Below are 18569 nucleotides of genomic sequence, written 5' to 3' on the forward strand. Positions count from 1 at the left end.
GAGAAATAGAGTGAAATTGAGGAAGAGATTTTTTTTTTGGTCCAAACTTTTCTTTAGCCCCCCCGCGCGCCCCCCGTCCCCCCGTCCAGTGTTCCCCAGGATTTTGAAAATATGAATAATGTGCCGCGGCTCAAAAAAGGTTGGGAAACACTGGCCTAGGCAGTGGAAGAAAAGAAAACTATCGTTGACTTAGTCTGGATTAAGGGTACCTATTTAAGAAAACCAAAGGAGGCCATTTATTTCACCTTTATCTTTCAATATATTCATAACTAGGAAGGTCAACATAACACAACTGCAGTTTTTTCAATCTTTTCAATGAATAATCAACAGCCACTGTGAGAATGTGTTTAAAGTGTTGTCATGTTGCCATGCTAACCACAAACATGTAGCAATATGAGTGTAAGATAAGAGACCCCAAAATATGACCATTATTTGCCAAACAGTTGCCCCTCAGGTAGGTTTCTTTTCAGCTCCAATAATTCTCATCTGGAGAGAATAAAGTTGAAGAAGGCTGGTAAGTGCGTCAAAAGAGGCCTTCTGATTCATGAAAAATCAAGGGGTATTACATATCAAAGAATGAGTTGCTTTTCACATTAATATTTAGCTATGAAGATTAGAAAAGTCAACATTAAAAAATAAAGGCAACAAAAGGAATACAGGAAATTCTTAACTTACAACAGTTCATTTAGTGACCGTTCAAAGTTACAACACTGCAAAAAGTGACTTATGACTGGTTTTCACACTTACGACCGTTGCAGGATCGCCATAGTGATGTGATTAAGATTCAGATGCTTGACAACTGACTCACATTTATGACAGTTGCAGTGTCTTGGGGTCATGGGATTGCATTTTGCCACCTTCTGACAAGCAAAATCAGATTTACTTAGTAACTCTGTTACTAACTCAATAACTACATTGATTCACTTAACAACCATGGCAAGAAAGGTCGTAAACTGGGGCAAAGTTCACTTAACAAATGTCTACCTTAGCAATATAAATTTCTGGCTCAACTGTGGATCTTAAGTTGAGGACTATCTGTAGTGAGGTTTTCCATACTTCTTGTTCTGCAAAAAGAAAACCCGGGAAAGATAACCATCTCAAGAATACCTCCTGAATCTGTGTGGAGTGGGGTGACTGAACCAGTCCAGTGTTTACCCTTCCTAACCCTATGCGGAGTTCACAGCAGGCAATAACTCATTGCACCCTAAGAGAAAAATATCTGCCACTACCTAAAATCAACTCACTGCCTCCTGAGAACTTCACCTCTAGGCCACCATCCTGCTCCTAGGAACCCTCCTTGCTTGCACTGTACTAAAGTACCAGCTAGTGGTACTGATAATTTTTTTCATATCCATATCATATTCATATCCATTCATTGCAACCCAACAGGACCGACACAGGCTTCAGAGGACAATCAGAACTGCAGAAAAAGCAATTGCTACCAACCTGCCTTCCATTGAGGACCTGTATACCGCAGGAGTCAAAAAGAGGGCGGGGAAAATATTTACTGACCCCTCACATCCTGGACACAAACTATTTCAACTCCTACCCTCAAAACGTCGCTACAGAGCACTGCACACCAAGACAACTAGACACAAGAACAGTTTTTTTCCGAACTCCATCACTCTACTAAACAAATAATTCCCTCAACACTGTCAGACCTTTTACTAAATCTGCACTTCTATTCTACTAGTTTTTCTCATCATTCCTATCATCCATTTCCTCCCATGTTGACTGTATGGCTGTAACATGTTGCTTATATCCTAAGATTTATATTAATATTGCTTCTTCATTGCGTATTTGACCCCATGACAATCATTAAGTGTTGTACCACATGATTCTTGACAAATGTATATTTTATTTTATGTACGCTGAGAGCATATGCACCAAGACAAATTCCTTGTGCGTCCAATCACACTTGGCCAATAAAATTCTATTCTATTCTATTCTATTCTATAAATGAATACGGTCTGTCTATCTGCACCTTTTTGATAGAATGAAGCAGACAGGAATTGCTATCCTATATGTGCTTCAAAATTCCAAAAAAGACCATGCTGCAGGAATGAGAGATAAGATTTCCAAATAAACTTTCTGTTAGGATGCGAAAATTAGATGATATGTTGCTAAACTTGGAATTGGTATGGCTTATGAACCATAATGGTTTGGCTGCAGAAGGCCTGAGTGTTACTGGTTGCTCTGGGAAAGTGGAGATAAAGTGCTCCAAAATGATCTGAAGACCAATTGAAATAAATGAACTGAAAAGTGATCTGAGGAAGTGGAGAAATCATGATCCAGAGAAGATCAAAGCAAATGACAGAATGCAACCTGATTGTCAGCCAAGTGTTATTGATATCTTGCTTAACTAAGACAGAAGCGGAATGCAAAGTTATATAAATATGTAGAAATAGGTATAAGGCAATAGAAGGATATGGTTAATCTAGAAATATTGGCTTGAGTAGCATAAATCAATGCTGCACTCCTTTTATGACCAATGTAGATAAGAGACTGCACTGGCAGAGAAAATGTCTATATAATTAGCTTTGCATGGATAAAAATGAAACTATGTTTGTATTTATCTGATGTTATGAATAAAACAGGGGGAAATCCCAAGAAGACACTTCCATGCTGAGGATTTGATCATTTCTGTAAACCAAAGACGTGAAAAATCTTTTGTGCGGTGGATAATTTAAGAACATAATCTTGTATATAGAAAAGCATTGTTTATTTATTTATTTAGATTTCTATGCCGCCCAATCCTGAAGGACTCAGGGGGGGTTTACAATAATAGTATAAATACAAAACCAATAAAAACAAGTCAGATATTCAAAGTAAAACTATAAAATCCTGATTAAAAACCCATAATTAAACAATCAAGACAACGTTGCTTGCATACCATCCATACAATTTGGCAATGATAGTTGTTAATTCAAAGCTTCCCCAACCTGAGCAATCTCCTGCTGCATAAACGTTACTCCCAGAAGTAAATAAGTAAATAAGAGCTGTCAGTTCTAGAATGTGAAATCTGGACATATGAAGGACTCTTCAATTGTAGGATATTGTTTTAGACCAATGTTTCTCAACTTTACCAACTTTAAGATTAAAACTTTAATTTTAACATGTTAAGGTTGGCTGGGAAACTGAAATCCATACATTTTTGTTGCCAAAGTTGAGAAACACATTGGTCCAGTCACATACATTACAGAATAAAAATATGCCTACTTTCTTATGATGGCTTCAGATAACCGCTCAGAAAGATCAAGGAACATAGTCTTCCTATATTAAAATACAATATGACTCATTTAATCCGAATCCCTAATCCTAAACTATTGTTTTGTGTCAATCAGACAGACACATCTGGCCACACAACTCATTACTCTTAGGCAAAAGTAAAGTGGAATGAAAGAGTTGATAATTACGAATGCCCTGGAATTTAAATCAGGTTGTTTTTAAATTTACACATTATACATTAGGGTAGTTAAGCCAATTATATAGGAAAATAAGTACAGTGGTACCTTTACCTAAGAACGCCTCTACTTAAGAACTTTTCTAGATAAGAACCGGATGTTCAATATTTTTTTGCCTCTACTTAAGAACCCCAGCCTGGAAAAATTTTCCAGGAAATTTGAGAGCGGCACGAAGGCCTGGCCAGTTTCCTGCCATTCCCCCTTTAATCCCAGTCATCTCGGGCTTTTCTGGACTGCAAGAGGAGCCTTTCGGTTGCGCTTAAAGAGGCTTTGGCAGTCCAGAGTGAACAAAGCATTTTCCTTTCTCTGGGCGCTTGGACAGGGAATAAACCTCTGCCAGTGCCCAGAGAAAAGAAATGCCCCCCTCGCTCTGGGCAGCCCAGAGCGAACGGAGCATTTTCCTTTCTCTGGGCGCGTGGAGAGTGAATAAACCACTTCGCTGTGGTGACTCCCTCGCGCTGCCTCCCACACACCCGGCATGAGGTTTCCTCCTGAAGCGCCTGGACGTGGAAAGGCAAAAGGGGGTGTTTTGTCCTGGCCGAATCAACTCGGCTTCAGCCAAACTGAGGAGTCACCACAGTGAAGGAAAGGCGCCAGCTACAAAGGGAGCGAGCGAAAGAAGGGAGCCCTTCCGCATGGGAAGGAAGAAGAAACAGGTAGCAGCAGCAGCCGCCTTTCGGTCAAAGGAGCGTCAGGTTTCCCCCCTCGCCTGCCTGGGTTTCTCTCTCTGATGCAGTGTGTATGGGAGGTGCGTGCCCCTCCTCGCCGCCTCAGAGTCCCTATTTTTTTTTAAGCCTTAAAGTTTTGGATTTTTTTAATTCCCCTCACCTCACCTTCTTCCTTCGACAGCGACTGTCCTCTTCCTCTTCTTTCTCCTCATCCTCCAACCCAAATTCCAAGTTTTTATTTCTTTACTAATAGGTTTGCACGCATTATTTGCTTTTACATTGATTCCTATGGGAAAAATTGCTTCTACTTACAAACTTTTCTACTTAAGAACCTGGTCATGGAACAAATTAAGTTCTTAAGTAGAGGTACCACTGCATTACTATTAACTATCCTTCTAGCACCTCCTCCCTTAATTTATTACATGCACATGTAAATCAGCGACCTAACCTAATACAAACATCATTTTCTAAAGAGAAATTATTGTGCCATCTTAACTTTTAAAATCACTTTCAACCATATTGAGAAATTACTGCCATTCACTAAGGTGAGAATGTCCCCAAAGCTGAGTCATTTTGCAGCTGTTATACATTCAAGATGCTTGAACATAACATACTATTCAGCAGTATTTCATTTTTATGCCACAGTCAATAAAAAATAACAAGAAACAGGCATGACATAAAGAGAAAGCCATTCCACAGAGTTGTTTGACAGCATAATCTAATCTTGGTTCAAATATAATCGAGTAAAGTCATTATACCATTGATACAACTTTGACAAAAATATGGGCAACTAACTTGAAATAATTCTCTTATTCTTTTTCACTTAGGATTCATTCATTATCTGATATGTATTTGAGTTTTTTGAATCAATCCATTTATCAGAGAAAAATTATTTGTTTTAGATCTGAATAAATCATGACTCTTCTTCAATATGCTGCTTTACTCAAGATAACAATGCTTATAATTTGCAACATTACTCTTATAAAACTAAATATGCAAAATTTTAGGGAATATATGTACAACATTAATGCTGTCTATGAGTTCAATACATATGTGTTTATTATACTAAGTTTCACAAACTTCAAGCTCTAAAATGATTAATCGCCCCATATTATCAACCACAGTAAGTTTCAAAACCAGAAATATATCACCATCTTAAAAAGATGTGAAACATCAGTTTAAAAAGCAGAAAACTAAGACAAGGGAGGAAAAGGGAAATCTGAGGTATCATTTTATTTCTAATATTCCTTCTGCCCCTCCCTATGTTGTACTGTTTATTTTCATGATTTTCTTTAAGAGAAATGTTTTTAAAATATTGTAGTTCACTTCTGAAACAACCAAACTTTCTTCAGAAAGTTGCCAAAATTGCGATTTGCCATTCTCTGAGTATATCAGTTGATATAAAATCTGTTCATCTAAAACTGCCTTGTATAAACATGGCATAAAGCTAGTACTGTGCAAATAGTTCCAAGCTCAGCAAGTTTTGCTAAGTGTGGAACAAAAGTTCTCTGAATTCCAAAATGTTGTCTCAAAGTAGGATATAATGTTATCTCAACTGCTCCAAGCATCCCATTGTACACATTGGCCAAATGAAAAAGAAAAAAGAAAAATTCCTGGTGATATCTGAGGGGAGAAGATAGTGGAAATCATCAAGAGCTGTGAAAACATGCATTCAAGTTTCAAGGACTAACAGGTAGGTAGGTAGGTAACTTGGTGTATTGCTACTATTATAATTTTTTTGTACATGAAAAGTTTAAGTTCCATGTAACATTGTTGTCTTTATATTCACTGTACAGTATATGTTGTGCTTTATCAAGCAGACTACCAAATACAAAATTGGACACTGTGTATGTATATTAAAAGCAAGCCTCAACCAAAGCCAGAAAAGTATTTCTCCATTACACTGTTCCTGATTATGTTGAAATGAAGGTATTTTTATTGCTTCATTTCTGATCTGTTTGTGAAAGCAGAGTTTGCAGACAAGTATGTTTAACTGTTACTTCTACTGCATGGTTCAGAATTTTTTTAAAAAACATTACCCCCTTGATCAAATACTGTACTTTTTTCTGCCTGGCGGATAAGACATATTCAACATAGAAACACCAATCCAAGTTTAACGGCTCTAAAATGAAAAACAAGAAAGCAAGGGGCTTGTTTCAAAGTTGTTGTTTTTTAAATTCCTTAGGACAGAAGCACAAAATATTTCAAGTACTGTTCCACTGGAACAGAGGACAGTCAAAATGTTACAAGAAAACATTCCAAATGTGGCAGTAAAATTTCAGAGTTGTTTTGTGCATACTCCAATATTTTTCAGATCAGCTAAATCTATTTCCTAGATGAATATACGGGTACTTGCTCATCTCCAATAAGAGAGTCATATGAGCTAAGACAATAAAAACATCAAACAATAAAATTTATAATAAATAAAATGCAACAAAAACAATGATAAACCAATCAACAGCAAATATATTTAACTCAGCGGGTTAACCCCTCATAACTTTCATGTGGTTGTGGTTAATTTAAAGACTGGGAGGGGTAATGTTCCTGATAAGGAGCACTTCTATGGAAAAGGCATGCTTCCTACCGGTAGGTCCTTTGAGGTGACACTTTTCAATCAACAGGAGCCCTTCTGTCAAACCTGATGAGACACAGATAACTGAAGAGGGATGGTCCCTTAAATAAAGCATCTCCACACTGTAAAGGGCTTTATAATAGCAACAAGCCCAATGAATAGTATCTGGAAAAAACTGGGTGCCACTGCAGTTTAGGAAATAAAGGCTTAAGATCATTGTGGACACACCCATAATTGCTTGTGCCATTGCATTCTAGGCCAATTGCAGCTTCCAGAATCTAGATGCTCTTCAAGGGCAATTTTATGTAGACCATAATGTCGTACTCCAATTGGGAATAAGCAAAGCAAAGGGTACCACTGATATACAACACAAGTTTTACAAAAGCCTTCCTGGTCATAGCTGCCACTTCCCTGAACAGCAACTGCAAGTCCAGAAGGATCCTCAAATGTACAGATTCTATCTAGGAGAATGTAACCCAATCCAGAATTAGTGATGGGAAATGTGACCTAAGAGGCAAAAAAATCCAGACCCACATAGTCTTTCTCAAGTTTTAGTTGAATCCTGTTCTTCCTCATCCAGCCTTAAATGTAAGTAACTTATTGGGATGGGTGTGTGTGATTATATTCACATGTAAAATCAAACTCTTCTTTTCCAAAATCTGGATTTTAAAATAACATGGATAGATGTTAATATCTGCAACTCCTTCTTTCTCCTTCATTCCCAAATTTTAATTAAATAGAAGCATCAGTTTCTGTTACACTGAGATAAATACCAATTACTGTACTCCTAAATATACCAGGGTTCAAAATCAGATTTAAACTGTTTTGAAATTGGCTTATACAAACTGCCTTATACATTTTATAGGAATTAATCAAAGACATACTGAGAAATTATGATTAACTATGAATTCCTATTTGACTTTCCCATTTTCACAAAAGGAAAAATGGGGGGGAAATCTTTGTTCGCAGCAGCGCAAAGCCCAGGATACCAGCCTGAAGACGAGGAATGTGATCTCGTTGAAACATCGCAAACACACTCTCGATACACAGGAAAAACCCAAACACCTCAAATACATACCTATACCTGTGAAAATCTACAAAAACATATACTGTATACATATATATGTAGATTCAGTTGATAATGAAACATACCCCTTACTACCCATCAAGTGCTAAGCTAATGCATACTGATCTATAGAAGAGGATGCAAAAGTTAATAGCTGTCATAATCACAGGATTACGTGAGCATTTTAAATGAAATTACTTATGTTGCAATATCATTTATTGAATTGAATTCAGACACCACCCAACTGATAACTAATATCAGAAAATCCAATACAGACCAAATACAAGATACCATCTTCATACAACATACCATACATACAAAAATAACAGGCACATTCAACAAGGGGCACCATCCCCTCACCATGCTCACCCAAAAGTGCAATGGGGATTTTATTATTCTAAACAGAGATCATATTACTATATTACATATAGAAAATAAAGATGGATTCACCATCTTTATGTAAGATGGTGTATCTGTGTAAACATCTATTTAGCAATTCGTACCCCAAATGTGGTATGCCTCAAAGGAGGGAAGGGAGTTATTCAAATTGGACCATGCAGTTCACATAATCTTAACAAATCTCTTCCTTTGTGTAGAACTCATCACATTGCAACATTCCACTCTAACATGTCAATAGGCATTCATTTCCTTGATCTATCAAAGCATATACTATTTATATTATTTCTGTTCCATGGGAGGAGGAAAGTTCAACACAAAGAAGTCAGTCTAGTTACCCACTTAAATATTTTGACATCTATGTGCGTATGGATGGATGGATGTGTGTGGTATAGGAGGCAGTTTGTTCACCAAAGGACTAAGAAAAGTGCAATAAATGAGTGTCTGCAGGCAACAGTGAAGCATGGTGGTTTTTTTACAGGTTTGGGGCTACATTTCTGCAAATAGAGTTGTAGATTTGGTGAGGATCAAAGTTGCCATCAATGCTGAGAAATGCAGGCAGATACATCTCCATCTTGCCATGCCATACAATCAGGGAGACATGTGACTGGCCTCAAATTTAGTCTGTAGTAGGACAACAACCCCAAATATATGGCCAATGTCATTAAAAATTATCTTCAGCATAAAGAACAAGAAGTCCTATAAGAGATGGTTTGGCCTCCTCCAAGAGCCCCAATTTCAGCATCATCTAGTCTGTTTGGGATTACATGAAGAGACAGAAGAATCTGAGGCAACCTATATCCACAGAAGATATGTAGCTATTTTCCCAAGCTGTTTGGAGCAGCCTTGAAGGAATCCTGTTGAGTGCCTTCAAAAATTGTGTGCAAGCGTCCTAGAAGAATTAATGCTGTTTTGAAAGCAAGGGAGACACATCAAATATTGAATTCTGTTCATTTATTTTCTGTTTTGTAAATCGACAAACTACTAACATTTCTATTTCTGAAAATAATCTTTAATTTACTTTTGCACAATTGCCTAATTCTTTTGCACTGTACTGCTCATACACAGATGCGGATATATCCTGTTTCTAAGTTTATTAATGTTCCTATTAAGTTAAAATAAGGTAGACAAATATGCATCTCAATTCTTTTTCTTTATGCTGATCCTATGAGGTAATCCAGATCTCAATACCAATTAAAACAGCTGTATGGAGAATCTGGATGTATGCTGGGATTTTTACATTATATCAGATAGTACATAATATTAAAAATTAATAATTTCTTAATTAAAAGATAAATACCATTTGTCAATTACTACTCACTGCCATATTTACAATTAGAACATTTACTAACATCTTTATCCGGAGATTTTCAGCCTGGGACGCACTTTGAAGGCCAAAATTCCTAAAAACATTATTTATAAAATATCTGTTATCAAAACATTAATACAAACATAAAAGAATGGAGTAAAGAACTGGATTTTTTTCATATGCAACAGATAACCTTTTTACTCCATTATTAAAAATGTACTAGGATCTTACAATTAAAAAAATCTATCTCAGATTTAGTACACCCTACTGTGTTTATACAGAAAATGAACTGATCAATGTAGAGATGAAGTGGATAATTTGTTTTACGATATATACAGTACCAAATGGGTGAAACCCATTCAATGTGATTTTTTTTCTCTCTCCAGCTTCTTTGCCATACCTAATCTGGCTCCCTTCTAATCTCTCTTTCCAGTATTCTGTGTTTCCAATATTCTATTAAGTTGGAAAATCTTTTCTTTCTTTTTCACCCTAGTATTTTTTCAGAAAGGTCTGCTTTTTTCAGAACAACCAAGTGTTGATCTATTGGTTGTGACAGGAACTGACCCATTGGTGTCAGCGTGTTCTCGGATCATAACAGCAATTAGCTATCTGTGTTCAAAGTCTTCCTAAAATGTATGCTATTAGTTTGCTATTTCTCTCATGTCACTACAGGATGTCTTGATCTCCATGTATGTATGTATAGCAAGGATAGTACAGTACAGTGTTTCCCGGAAAATAAGATCCTATCTTTTTTTTTTTTGAACCCTGAAATAAAGCGCTTGGCTTTATTGCCATGCACTCAAAAGCCCGATTGGGCTTATTGTCTTATTTTGGAAGAAACTGTATTTTTTTCCACTGAAAAAGAAAATGATTTCTGGAGTTTATCAAGAAAATCTGAATCCAATTCGGTTTTTGAACATAAAGTATAAAATAAAAAAATCAGAGGATACTATTGTTTTGTGTGCTATCTTCTAGTACATAATATCCCTTAACATAGGAATATAGAATAGCAACCACCTGGCTCCATTACAATTCTATCACATGCAAGAATAAACTAAACACTTCAAAAATAGCACTAAAATATCATTGTTGCAAAGATAAGCTTTTTCCATCCTTCTCCAGGTGCATCAGTGAACAAAGTACTAGGTTGGTGAAGTCTTGTTTTTATAATAGCACAATAAAATATGAATAAATAATACACGCACACGCACACACTATTAAAAAAATAAGAATCAAGAGAAGCAAATTTTCATAGGCTCCCTCTATTGAAGACGTACAGTAAAATGTTAATCACAGATAACTTGTTAGTAAATCTTTGACAAAGAAAGATACTACCTTATCTACGGTATCTTTTTGATGCCACTGGCATATAAGAGTTCTGAGCAGAATATTTGAAGGACTTATTGAAGGACGTTTCCATCATTATACAAAAAGCTCATACAATTGTTCACGAAGTAAACATTTGCTGTTTGGTTTAATGGAAGTGCTTCACACAATATGCTTTCTTAATAAACAGGATACCAGGTATGAAAAAGTATATAACCTAATTCTCTGTTCCCCCACCCTCCCCAAATAAGACATCCCCTGATAATAAGCCAATTGGGCTTTTGAGTACAGGGCAATAAGGCCAAGTGCTTATTTCATGGTTCAAAAAAATATAAAGCAGAGTCTTATTTTGGGGGGAACATGTAGAATATTTCACTGAAGAAAGTACAAAGCATTAGTCATATCTGTTAAACATTACAAACCAGAATTGTAAAAACTTTTGACTTATTCATGAATGAGAATGCACTTATCAATCACTTGTGCACATGAAAGTTTCATCCACTAGTTATGTGACATTAGGTCCAAACAGGAAGTTTGGCTTGGCTTTCTCTGAAGAAGACATAATCACATGGCATGCTTTGTTCTGTTAATAGTTTGGTTCAAACTATTAGGAGACAAATAAATCAAAACTTCAGATTCAAATATTTTAGAAAATAGGGAAACCTGTTGCCTCTCAAATGTTGCTGAAATGTAAGTCCTATAAGCCACAGCAATTTTGGCCTACAATAAGAGAAATTGGAACTTGGCAGTTCATTAAGATGTGGAGGACCACAAGTTTCCCTACATTAAACAAAAGCTTAGACAATTTTAGCTGCTTAGGCAAATAGGAGTCAAATGGCAATCCAGCATGTTGTTTAATTAAGGCAATTCTCATTTTCACAATATCCCAATATACAAATTATCTCAATATTTCTGGTGTAACAATGCTACTTCTTTATCAGATTTTTTCATGAAAATTAAAGCTGTACCTTTTGTGGTATTTATGCTAAGAATGATGATAATCTGTAATTAATATCATGGAGCTTTGATATATAGAATGTTTTAATAAAAAAAACATTAGTACACACTTGTACATGAGTTGTACAAGTACAACTCAGTATATTTTACTCAGACTAAATAAAGAAGATAGGTTTTGGGCCACAAAATATGGTTTCCGTGAACTATTTTAACATATATTTTAAACTTTCTTCACTTTAAGCACCACAGACTTCATGACACCAGTTGTCAAATTCAGGATCTTTTCCAGATTTTTAAAATTAATATATCTCCTTTGTATTCTTCACTTAATTCATTTCCAGAAGTCAAAAAACAATTCTTAGCTAAGTTAACTCCCTGAGATGTTGTGATCCTTCCAAATTTCTGTTTCCAGAAGTAACAAGCACAGTGATTATCTATTTCATAGACAAAATACCTTAATTTATTCTAAACCATGAGAACCATAGCAAATTATCTAAGAGCCACAGTGGACCTTCCTATTATTTGCTACTTAAGATAAGCTGCAATTAATAAAACATTGTCAACACCAACTTTACTTCAAGCTTCAATCATTCACACCAAAGTCAAAACATTATTCATACATCAAAATGCATATGAAAGACAGTTCACTTGACTTAATCTGATCAAATTTAGCAGCAACATTCCTATAATTTATTTTATAAATCTATACACTGTCCATCTGAGTGACTGGATAGTTTACAAATGAAAGCTAAAAAACATATGAAAAAAACAGCATTAGAAAGATTTAAAAACAGAATTAAAAGCAATTTTTAAAAGGTGGGGGGAACATGTTCAAGCCACCAACCACCCCCAGGACTGCCTACCACTCAAAGATCTCCATGCAGTATAATAATTACACATAATTTGGGTAATAAACAGGATTTGTAAGGCCCTTCATACTTGGGTGAAGGTTTTTCCTATTTTGACCCTGGCCGGGTGTTTCTTGTGTGTTATTTGTTTTTATGCTTTTATACTTTTAACACATTTAGACTCCCAGAGTCATCTTGAATGGGTGGCCATAAATTGAAATAATAAAGTATCCATTTTGGATAGCTTAAATATCCTGGCTATAATTACAAGTTGAAAAATTCAGATTAGAAAACAGCAAAAAAAAAAAGGCCTGGGATATAATTATTTAACGAAAGCTAGGCATTTCATTCAGTGCACTTATACCAAATACACATTGATTCTTCATACTTGTGGGGCTTTCCATTGAATCATAATCATGCTGTAAGTTGCATGTTGCCTGGCTGCTTCAGGACTGCAAAATGTTGAAAAACAAACACGGTTTAAAAACAGGACGCCAGTTTTTTAATATGACATTCAGACTATTTTCCACGAGATATGTTGTTTTCAAAATCTGTTTCCCAATTTGCTTGTTCCATTTCAATTTTTTAATTGAAAACTTGGGGCACAACACTGCGAAACTATACCAAGTCGGGTTTAAACGCACTTTTCGCCTCACGAACCCGCACGTTTATAAATAAAATCAAAGTTTTGCGTCCGTGAAAACGAAATACGGGCTATTTCATTCTGAAAGGTGTCTTCGGCAGCCGTCTGTCTTCTTCTTTTTTTTTCTTCCCGCCGCTAAATTTAACCTTAAAACAGACAAGTTTGCGTCCATATAAGGAAGGAGGACACCCTCAGTTCTCTTGCACTAGAATTCTCCTGCCCGTCAGTTTCAGGAAAGACCCGTTTGAATTTTTTTTTCTCTCGCTATCACGAGCAAGCCCACAAGGCGGGCAAGGGCCGGGCACTCGACGAGCTTCCTCAGCTGAGGACGGAGCCGCCACGTGCCCCCCGAAGACAATGCTTGAGGGAGCGGGAAAGGGGCCTGACATTTTGAGAGGCCTCCTTTCCCCTCCCGCCTCTAAAAACCGCGTTTCGCCACACGGCCTGGGCTCCTTCGCTCAGTCCACGCTCTCGCCGCTGCCGCCGCCTCCTATCCTTTCCTCTTCCTGCCCACGTTTCACTCTGGGAAAGGAAAGGCGGCTCCGTCAGGCCCCGCGCCTGGGCCTCCCTCTCTCCCTTCACCCTCCAGGTGCGTGTGCACGTGCGTCAATAGCGAGGCGACCGGCGACAACCTGGCCCAAGTTTTCAAGCCTGGAGGCTTCGGGCTCCTTTCCCCTCTGGATCGGAGGTGACCTCCCGGGTGCTGCCGAGCGATCCGCCTCGCTTGTTCGGACCCGCTTCTCCTCCTACCTTCCCTCCCCAACTCTACTGCAGGGGAGACCATTCGAGATCCGCACGCCCGATTTCTCTCTTTTTCTCCCGCCCGAGCCTGGGTCCAATTCATGTCCCCGATTCGCACCCCCACCACCCCCACACACATCCAGCCACCCCCCGCCGGCCTTGTCGCCGGGACCGCTCCTGCTGTATGCCGCGCTCCCAGGCCGGGCCGCGCCGCCGCCGCCGCCTTCTCACCTCGTTCAGCTGCCTCTCGGCGGCCTCCCGCAGCGTGGAGTCCATGGTGCCCCGCAGGGCCTCGATGATGGTGTTGGGGTCCATGGCCGGGCGGTCGAGGCCGAGACGGGCAACGTGGAGGAGAGATCTAGGGCGGCAGCGCCGTTCGATGCGCACATGGACCCGCCGCTCTACAAGCGGCAGCCGGCGGCGCGAAAGGAGGGAGAGAAGCGCCAAGGCCCCGGATAGAGCTACTCGCCGCCTCTGCGAGGGCCGACGCCTTCCGCTCGGCTCTTGCCGCCTTTGACAGGCATCACGGGAATTGTAGTCCTCCTGGAAGGCGGGAGAGGATGAAAGCGGCCTCAAATGCCATTCCCCTTCCCTCCTCCTTTTGGAGCCCTGTGTGAGATAGGACGGAGGTGGGCTCAGGCAGGGAGGGAGGGCGAGAAGGTTCCGTCGCCACCGACTACAAATTGGCTACACTATTCAGGCGGGGGGGGGGGGGGGCGGCGAGAAATAAATCACAACAACGAAAAAAGGAGCGTGCATAAGCGCACCACTGCACCTTCCGTCCCTGTCCTATTGTCCTTTTTCATCGTTACTTTTTACTTACGTTTATACTAACTGCTACTATCCTATACATGGTTGACAAATAAATAAATAAAATAAACAATCAACAAACATTCACATATCTGGAACAATCTTATTCTCACTGATCGCATAGGAAGCACAGTTTCCATTTTTTCTCACAAGACTGGGGGTGGGGGGGCGAAATATCTAAGGGAAAAGTCGAGAGATTGTCACCCCTCCAATTGTTTCCTATTCTGTAAGTTTGAATTAAATAATGAGACTGTCCCCTCAAATGAATAGGATAGAATAGAATTCTTTATTGGCCAAGTGTGATTGGATACACAAGGAATTTATGCTCTCAGTGTACAGAAAATAAAAGGTACATTTGTCAAGAATCATGAGGTACAAGACTTCATGATTGTCATAGGGGTCAAATAAGCAATCGGAAAACAATATTAATAAAAATCTTAAGGATATAAGCAACAAGTTACAGTCATAAGCTGGAGGAAATGGATGATAGGAATGAGGAGAAAAAACTAGTAGAAATTGTAGTGCAGACTTGTAAATAGTTTGACAGTTTTGAGGGAATTATTTGTTTAGCAGAATGATGGTGTTTGGGGGGGGGACTGTTCTTATGTCTAGTTGTCTTGGTGTGCAACATTTTGAGGGTAGGAGTTGAAACAATTTATGTCCAGGATGTGAGGGGTCAGCAAATATTTTCCCCGCCCTCTTTTTGCAGTAAAGAGCTCCTCAATGGAAGGCAGGTTGGCAACGATTGTTTTTTCTGCCGTTCTGATTATGCCCTGAAGTCTGTGATGGTCCTGTTGGGCTGCAGATCCAAACCATATATGTAATAATGGATCTGTTCAATACTCCTTATTTGTTCAATTTCAATTAAAAAGGAAAAACATGTACAAATGACGCAACTGGATGGTAAGGGTGGTTACTAATACTTTAGGTGAAAGAAGATTCAACATTAAATGGGTTTGAGCAACAGGTTGAAATGAATGAAATTAATTTTAATGGAGAGAAAGTATGAAAAATGTAAGGCACAAATACAGTATGGCTTAGTAATTTAAATACCAGCTTTCCATGTGATACAGCTACTAAAGAAATAAACGTTTAATGTGAGCACAGAAAAGAAGTGTTCTCTATTCTGCACTGATCAGACTTAATTTGGAATAACATTCCAGTTCTATGCAGTTCAGAAAAGTGAATGATGTTCTGGATTGAATTTAAAGGAAAGCTACCAATATTGAAAAGATTTGGACACCAGGTCTTATGAAGAATAGTTAAAGGACATGGTTATGTTTAGTATATACGAAGGAGTGACATAAAATTAATTTCTAAATATTTGAAGAACTTTCATAAAGGAGATGGTAGTTTATGCTATCCACCAGAAATAACTTCCTGATTATATTAATTGTCAATTAATGGAATAGGCACCGCATTATATGGTGAGTTCTCCTTTATTAGAGATTGCCAAAACAGGCTAGGTCAGTGATGGCTAACCTTTTCCAGACTGAGTGGCCAAAACGTGTGTATGCGAATGTGCACACATGTGCGCTCAAACCCCCAAAATGCAATGTGTGTGTGGCCCCCATGCATGCGCCCCGCCCCGGAAAAGGCACATTTAGCCCCACCTCTATGCATGCATGACACACACTCCAACACATGCATGGCAAAGACCCGACAACTGGCAGGTTGGCGGAAGGTGCACGCACGTGCATGTCGGAGCTGAATTGGACGATGGCTCGGGTGCCCACAGAGAGAGCAGCGTGACACCCATGGCACATGTGCCATAAGTTCACCTTCATGGAGTTAGGTGTTCATCTATCAGAGATATTGTGGTGGACTTGAAATAAGCTATGTGTTGGACTAGAGTAGAAGTATTAAACTCAAGGCCTGGGGGCCAGATGCAGCCCATGGAGTATTTAGATCTGGCCCACAGGGCTGCCCTGGAAACAGCAAAGGACTGGCCCACGGTACCTCTGCCAGCAAAAGTGGAACTCCTGGCAGAGAGTTGCAGGAGGCCGTCGCAGCTAAAAATGGAGCTTGGAAGCTGGTTTCACTGGCAGAGTGCTCGAGCCACCACAGGCATCTCCCACAGGAATGACGTCAAGCTGGCAATGCCCTCCCCACCCCACCCCACCCCCCATGAAATATAACCGTGATGCGGCCTCCAATAAAATTGAATTTGACATCCCTTGACTAAGGATTTCTCTGGTCCTTCCCTAATCTAGGATTCTAACGAAAAAGGAAAATATAATATGATGACACTAGAGAAGACAGATATTGTCAGTTCTTTAACTTTCTCTGTAGTCCTCTATATAAGATAAGATATAAATGTAATGTAGTTATAGTTATTGTACTTTTAATACTTAATAAATCCTTTTATTCTTACCACAACTATTACTGTTAAAAATGTAAAACCTTATACTGTATGTTTAAAATTATAAATGATCTTTGACATAATGATACCTTATGCTTTATCGATTTATGCAGTTTAATTTCTTTGTTTATCACATTTTAATACAACCAATGCAGTCCATAAATGTAGAGCTTCAGCTTCATAATTCCCAGGATTTGGAAGATTATGGGAGCTAAATTCCCAACAAAGCTGGCAACTTCAAATTGATAATGATTAAAATTAGTGTCAGCTTGCAATAAATAAATTGTAATATGTCTGTGCAATGCTAAAATATCAAAAAATGGTTCTTAGGATTTAAGTGTTAAAGAATTACCAGTATACAGTATTTAGATTTGGCTGTTATACAGAATGCACACCAATTTTAATGTCTCTTAATTTTAAATTAACAGGCATTTGATTTAACTAAAAATATGCAAAACAACATTTTCATTTGCTGTTCTTTCTTTTTATTGGAAACATTTTATAAGTTTTGAATACTCAGAACAGCAAATAGTTACATGATGTGATTAAAGAAACTGACTGATTGCTTGGGCTTTAATTCCTCTATTTCTATACTATTATTTTGATCATCTAAGCCTCATTTACATTGTTAGAAAATGTTATAGTTAGAAGTAAATTATCAGTTGAAAAAAGCTATCTTCCAGCACAATATTATTTTACATGTCTCTCCTGCCTTTCCTGCCCTTCCATGACAGTTTTTATGGGTTTCTCTTCACTCCAATGCCAAATCAAAACTCTGTGAATTGGGCTGCGTTGAAACTTGGTCTAGCCCAAACCTTAGCTAGCAAACTCGAAACTAAAATGAAAACTTGGTCTTGGGTCTCTCTAGTATAAATCTGTCATAATGTACCAAACTACACTATCTTGGATTTTCCTTCAACCATAGATGCCACTCTTTTTCTCATACATAGTTATGCACATGCATGCAAAATTAATAAATGTAGTATGTATATAAGAAAGTATTGGTTCCTGTTTTTCTTCAAATTATGCAATTGTCTATTTATATATTCCCAATGCCATCCTTATTTTCTACCAACATCAATGAAAAGAGGGCAATTTTTTTTTTTAAGAATGAAGGTTTATTATCTACCCTATTTTTTCTATGCACCAATACTCTGGCATGCTAACATGATAGATCATTTTAAACACCTAAGACATCTTATTTGAAAATAATTGGCAGCAATGGTTATATGAGAAGCAGTAGGAGAGTCACCATTTTTTGTTCCCTTTTTTTTTTAATCTTCAGCTTACCGGTATATTTTTTGTTCATCAGATTGCTGAAAAATTAGACAACTCAAATTATAATTTTGACTTATTTATGTTTGAGAAAGACACTCAATTCTCTGCTTTGAATTATAATGTTGCAGT

The 18569-nt window shown here is 38.1% G+C and overlaps 1 protein-coding gene across 1 annotated transcript in view; it reads right to left on the reverse strand.

Moving 5' to 3' along the window:
- IPO7 (importin 7) overlaps positions 1-14483 on the reverse strand; it is a 60585-nt gene extending 46102 nt beyond the window's left edge. The window contains 1 exon segment of the mRNA XM_070763393.1: positions 14222-14483. Coding sequence (XP_070619494.1) covers positions 14222-14305 — 84 coding nt within the window. The 5' untranslated portion in view covers positions 14306-14483.
- Positions 14484-18569: the final 4086 nt, after the last annotated feature.

The sequence above is a fragment of the Erythrolamprus reginae genome, chromosome 1, assembly GCF_031021105.1.
Source record: "Erythrolamprus reginae isolate rEryReg1 chromosome 1, rEryReg1.hap1, whole genome shotgun sequence".
NCBI classification, from domain to species: Eukaryota; Metazoa; Chordata; class Lepidosauria; order Squamata; family Dipsadidae; genus Erythrolamprus; species Erythrolamprus reginae.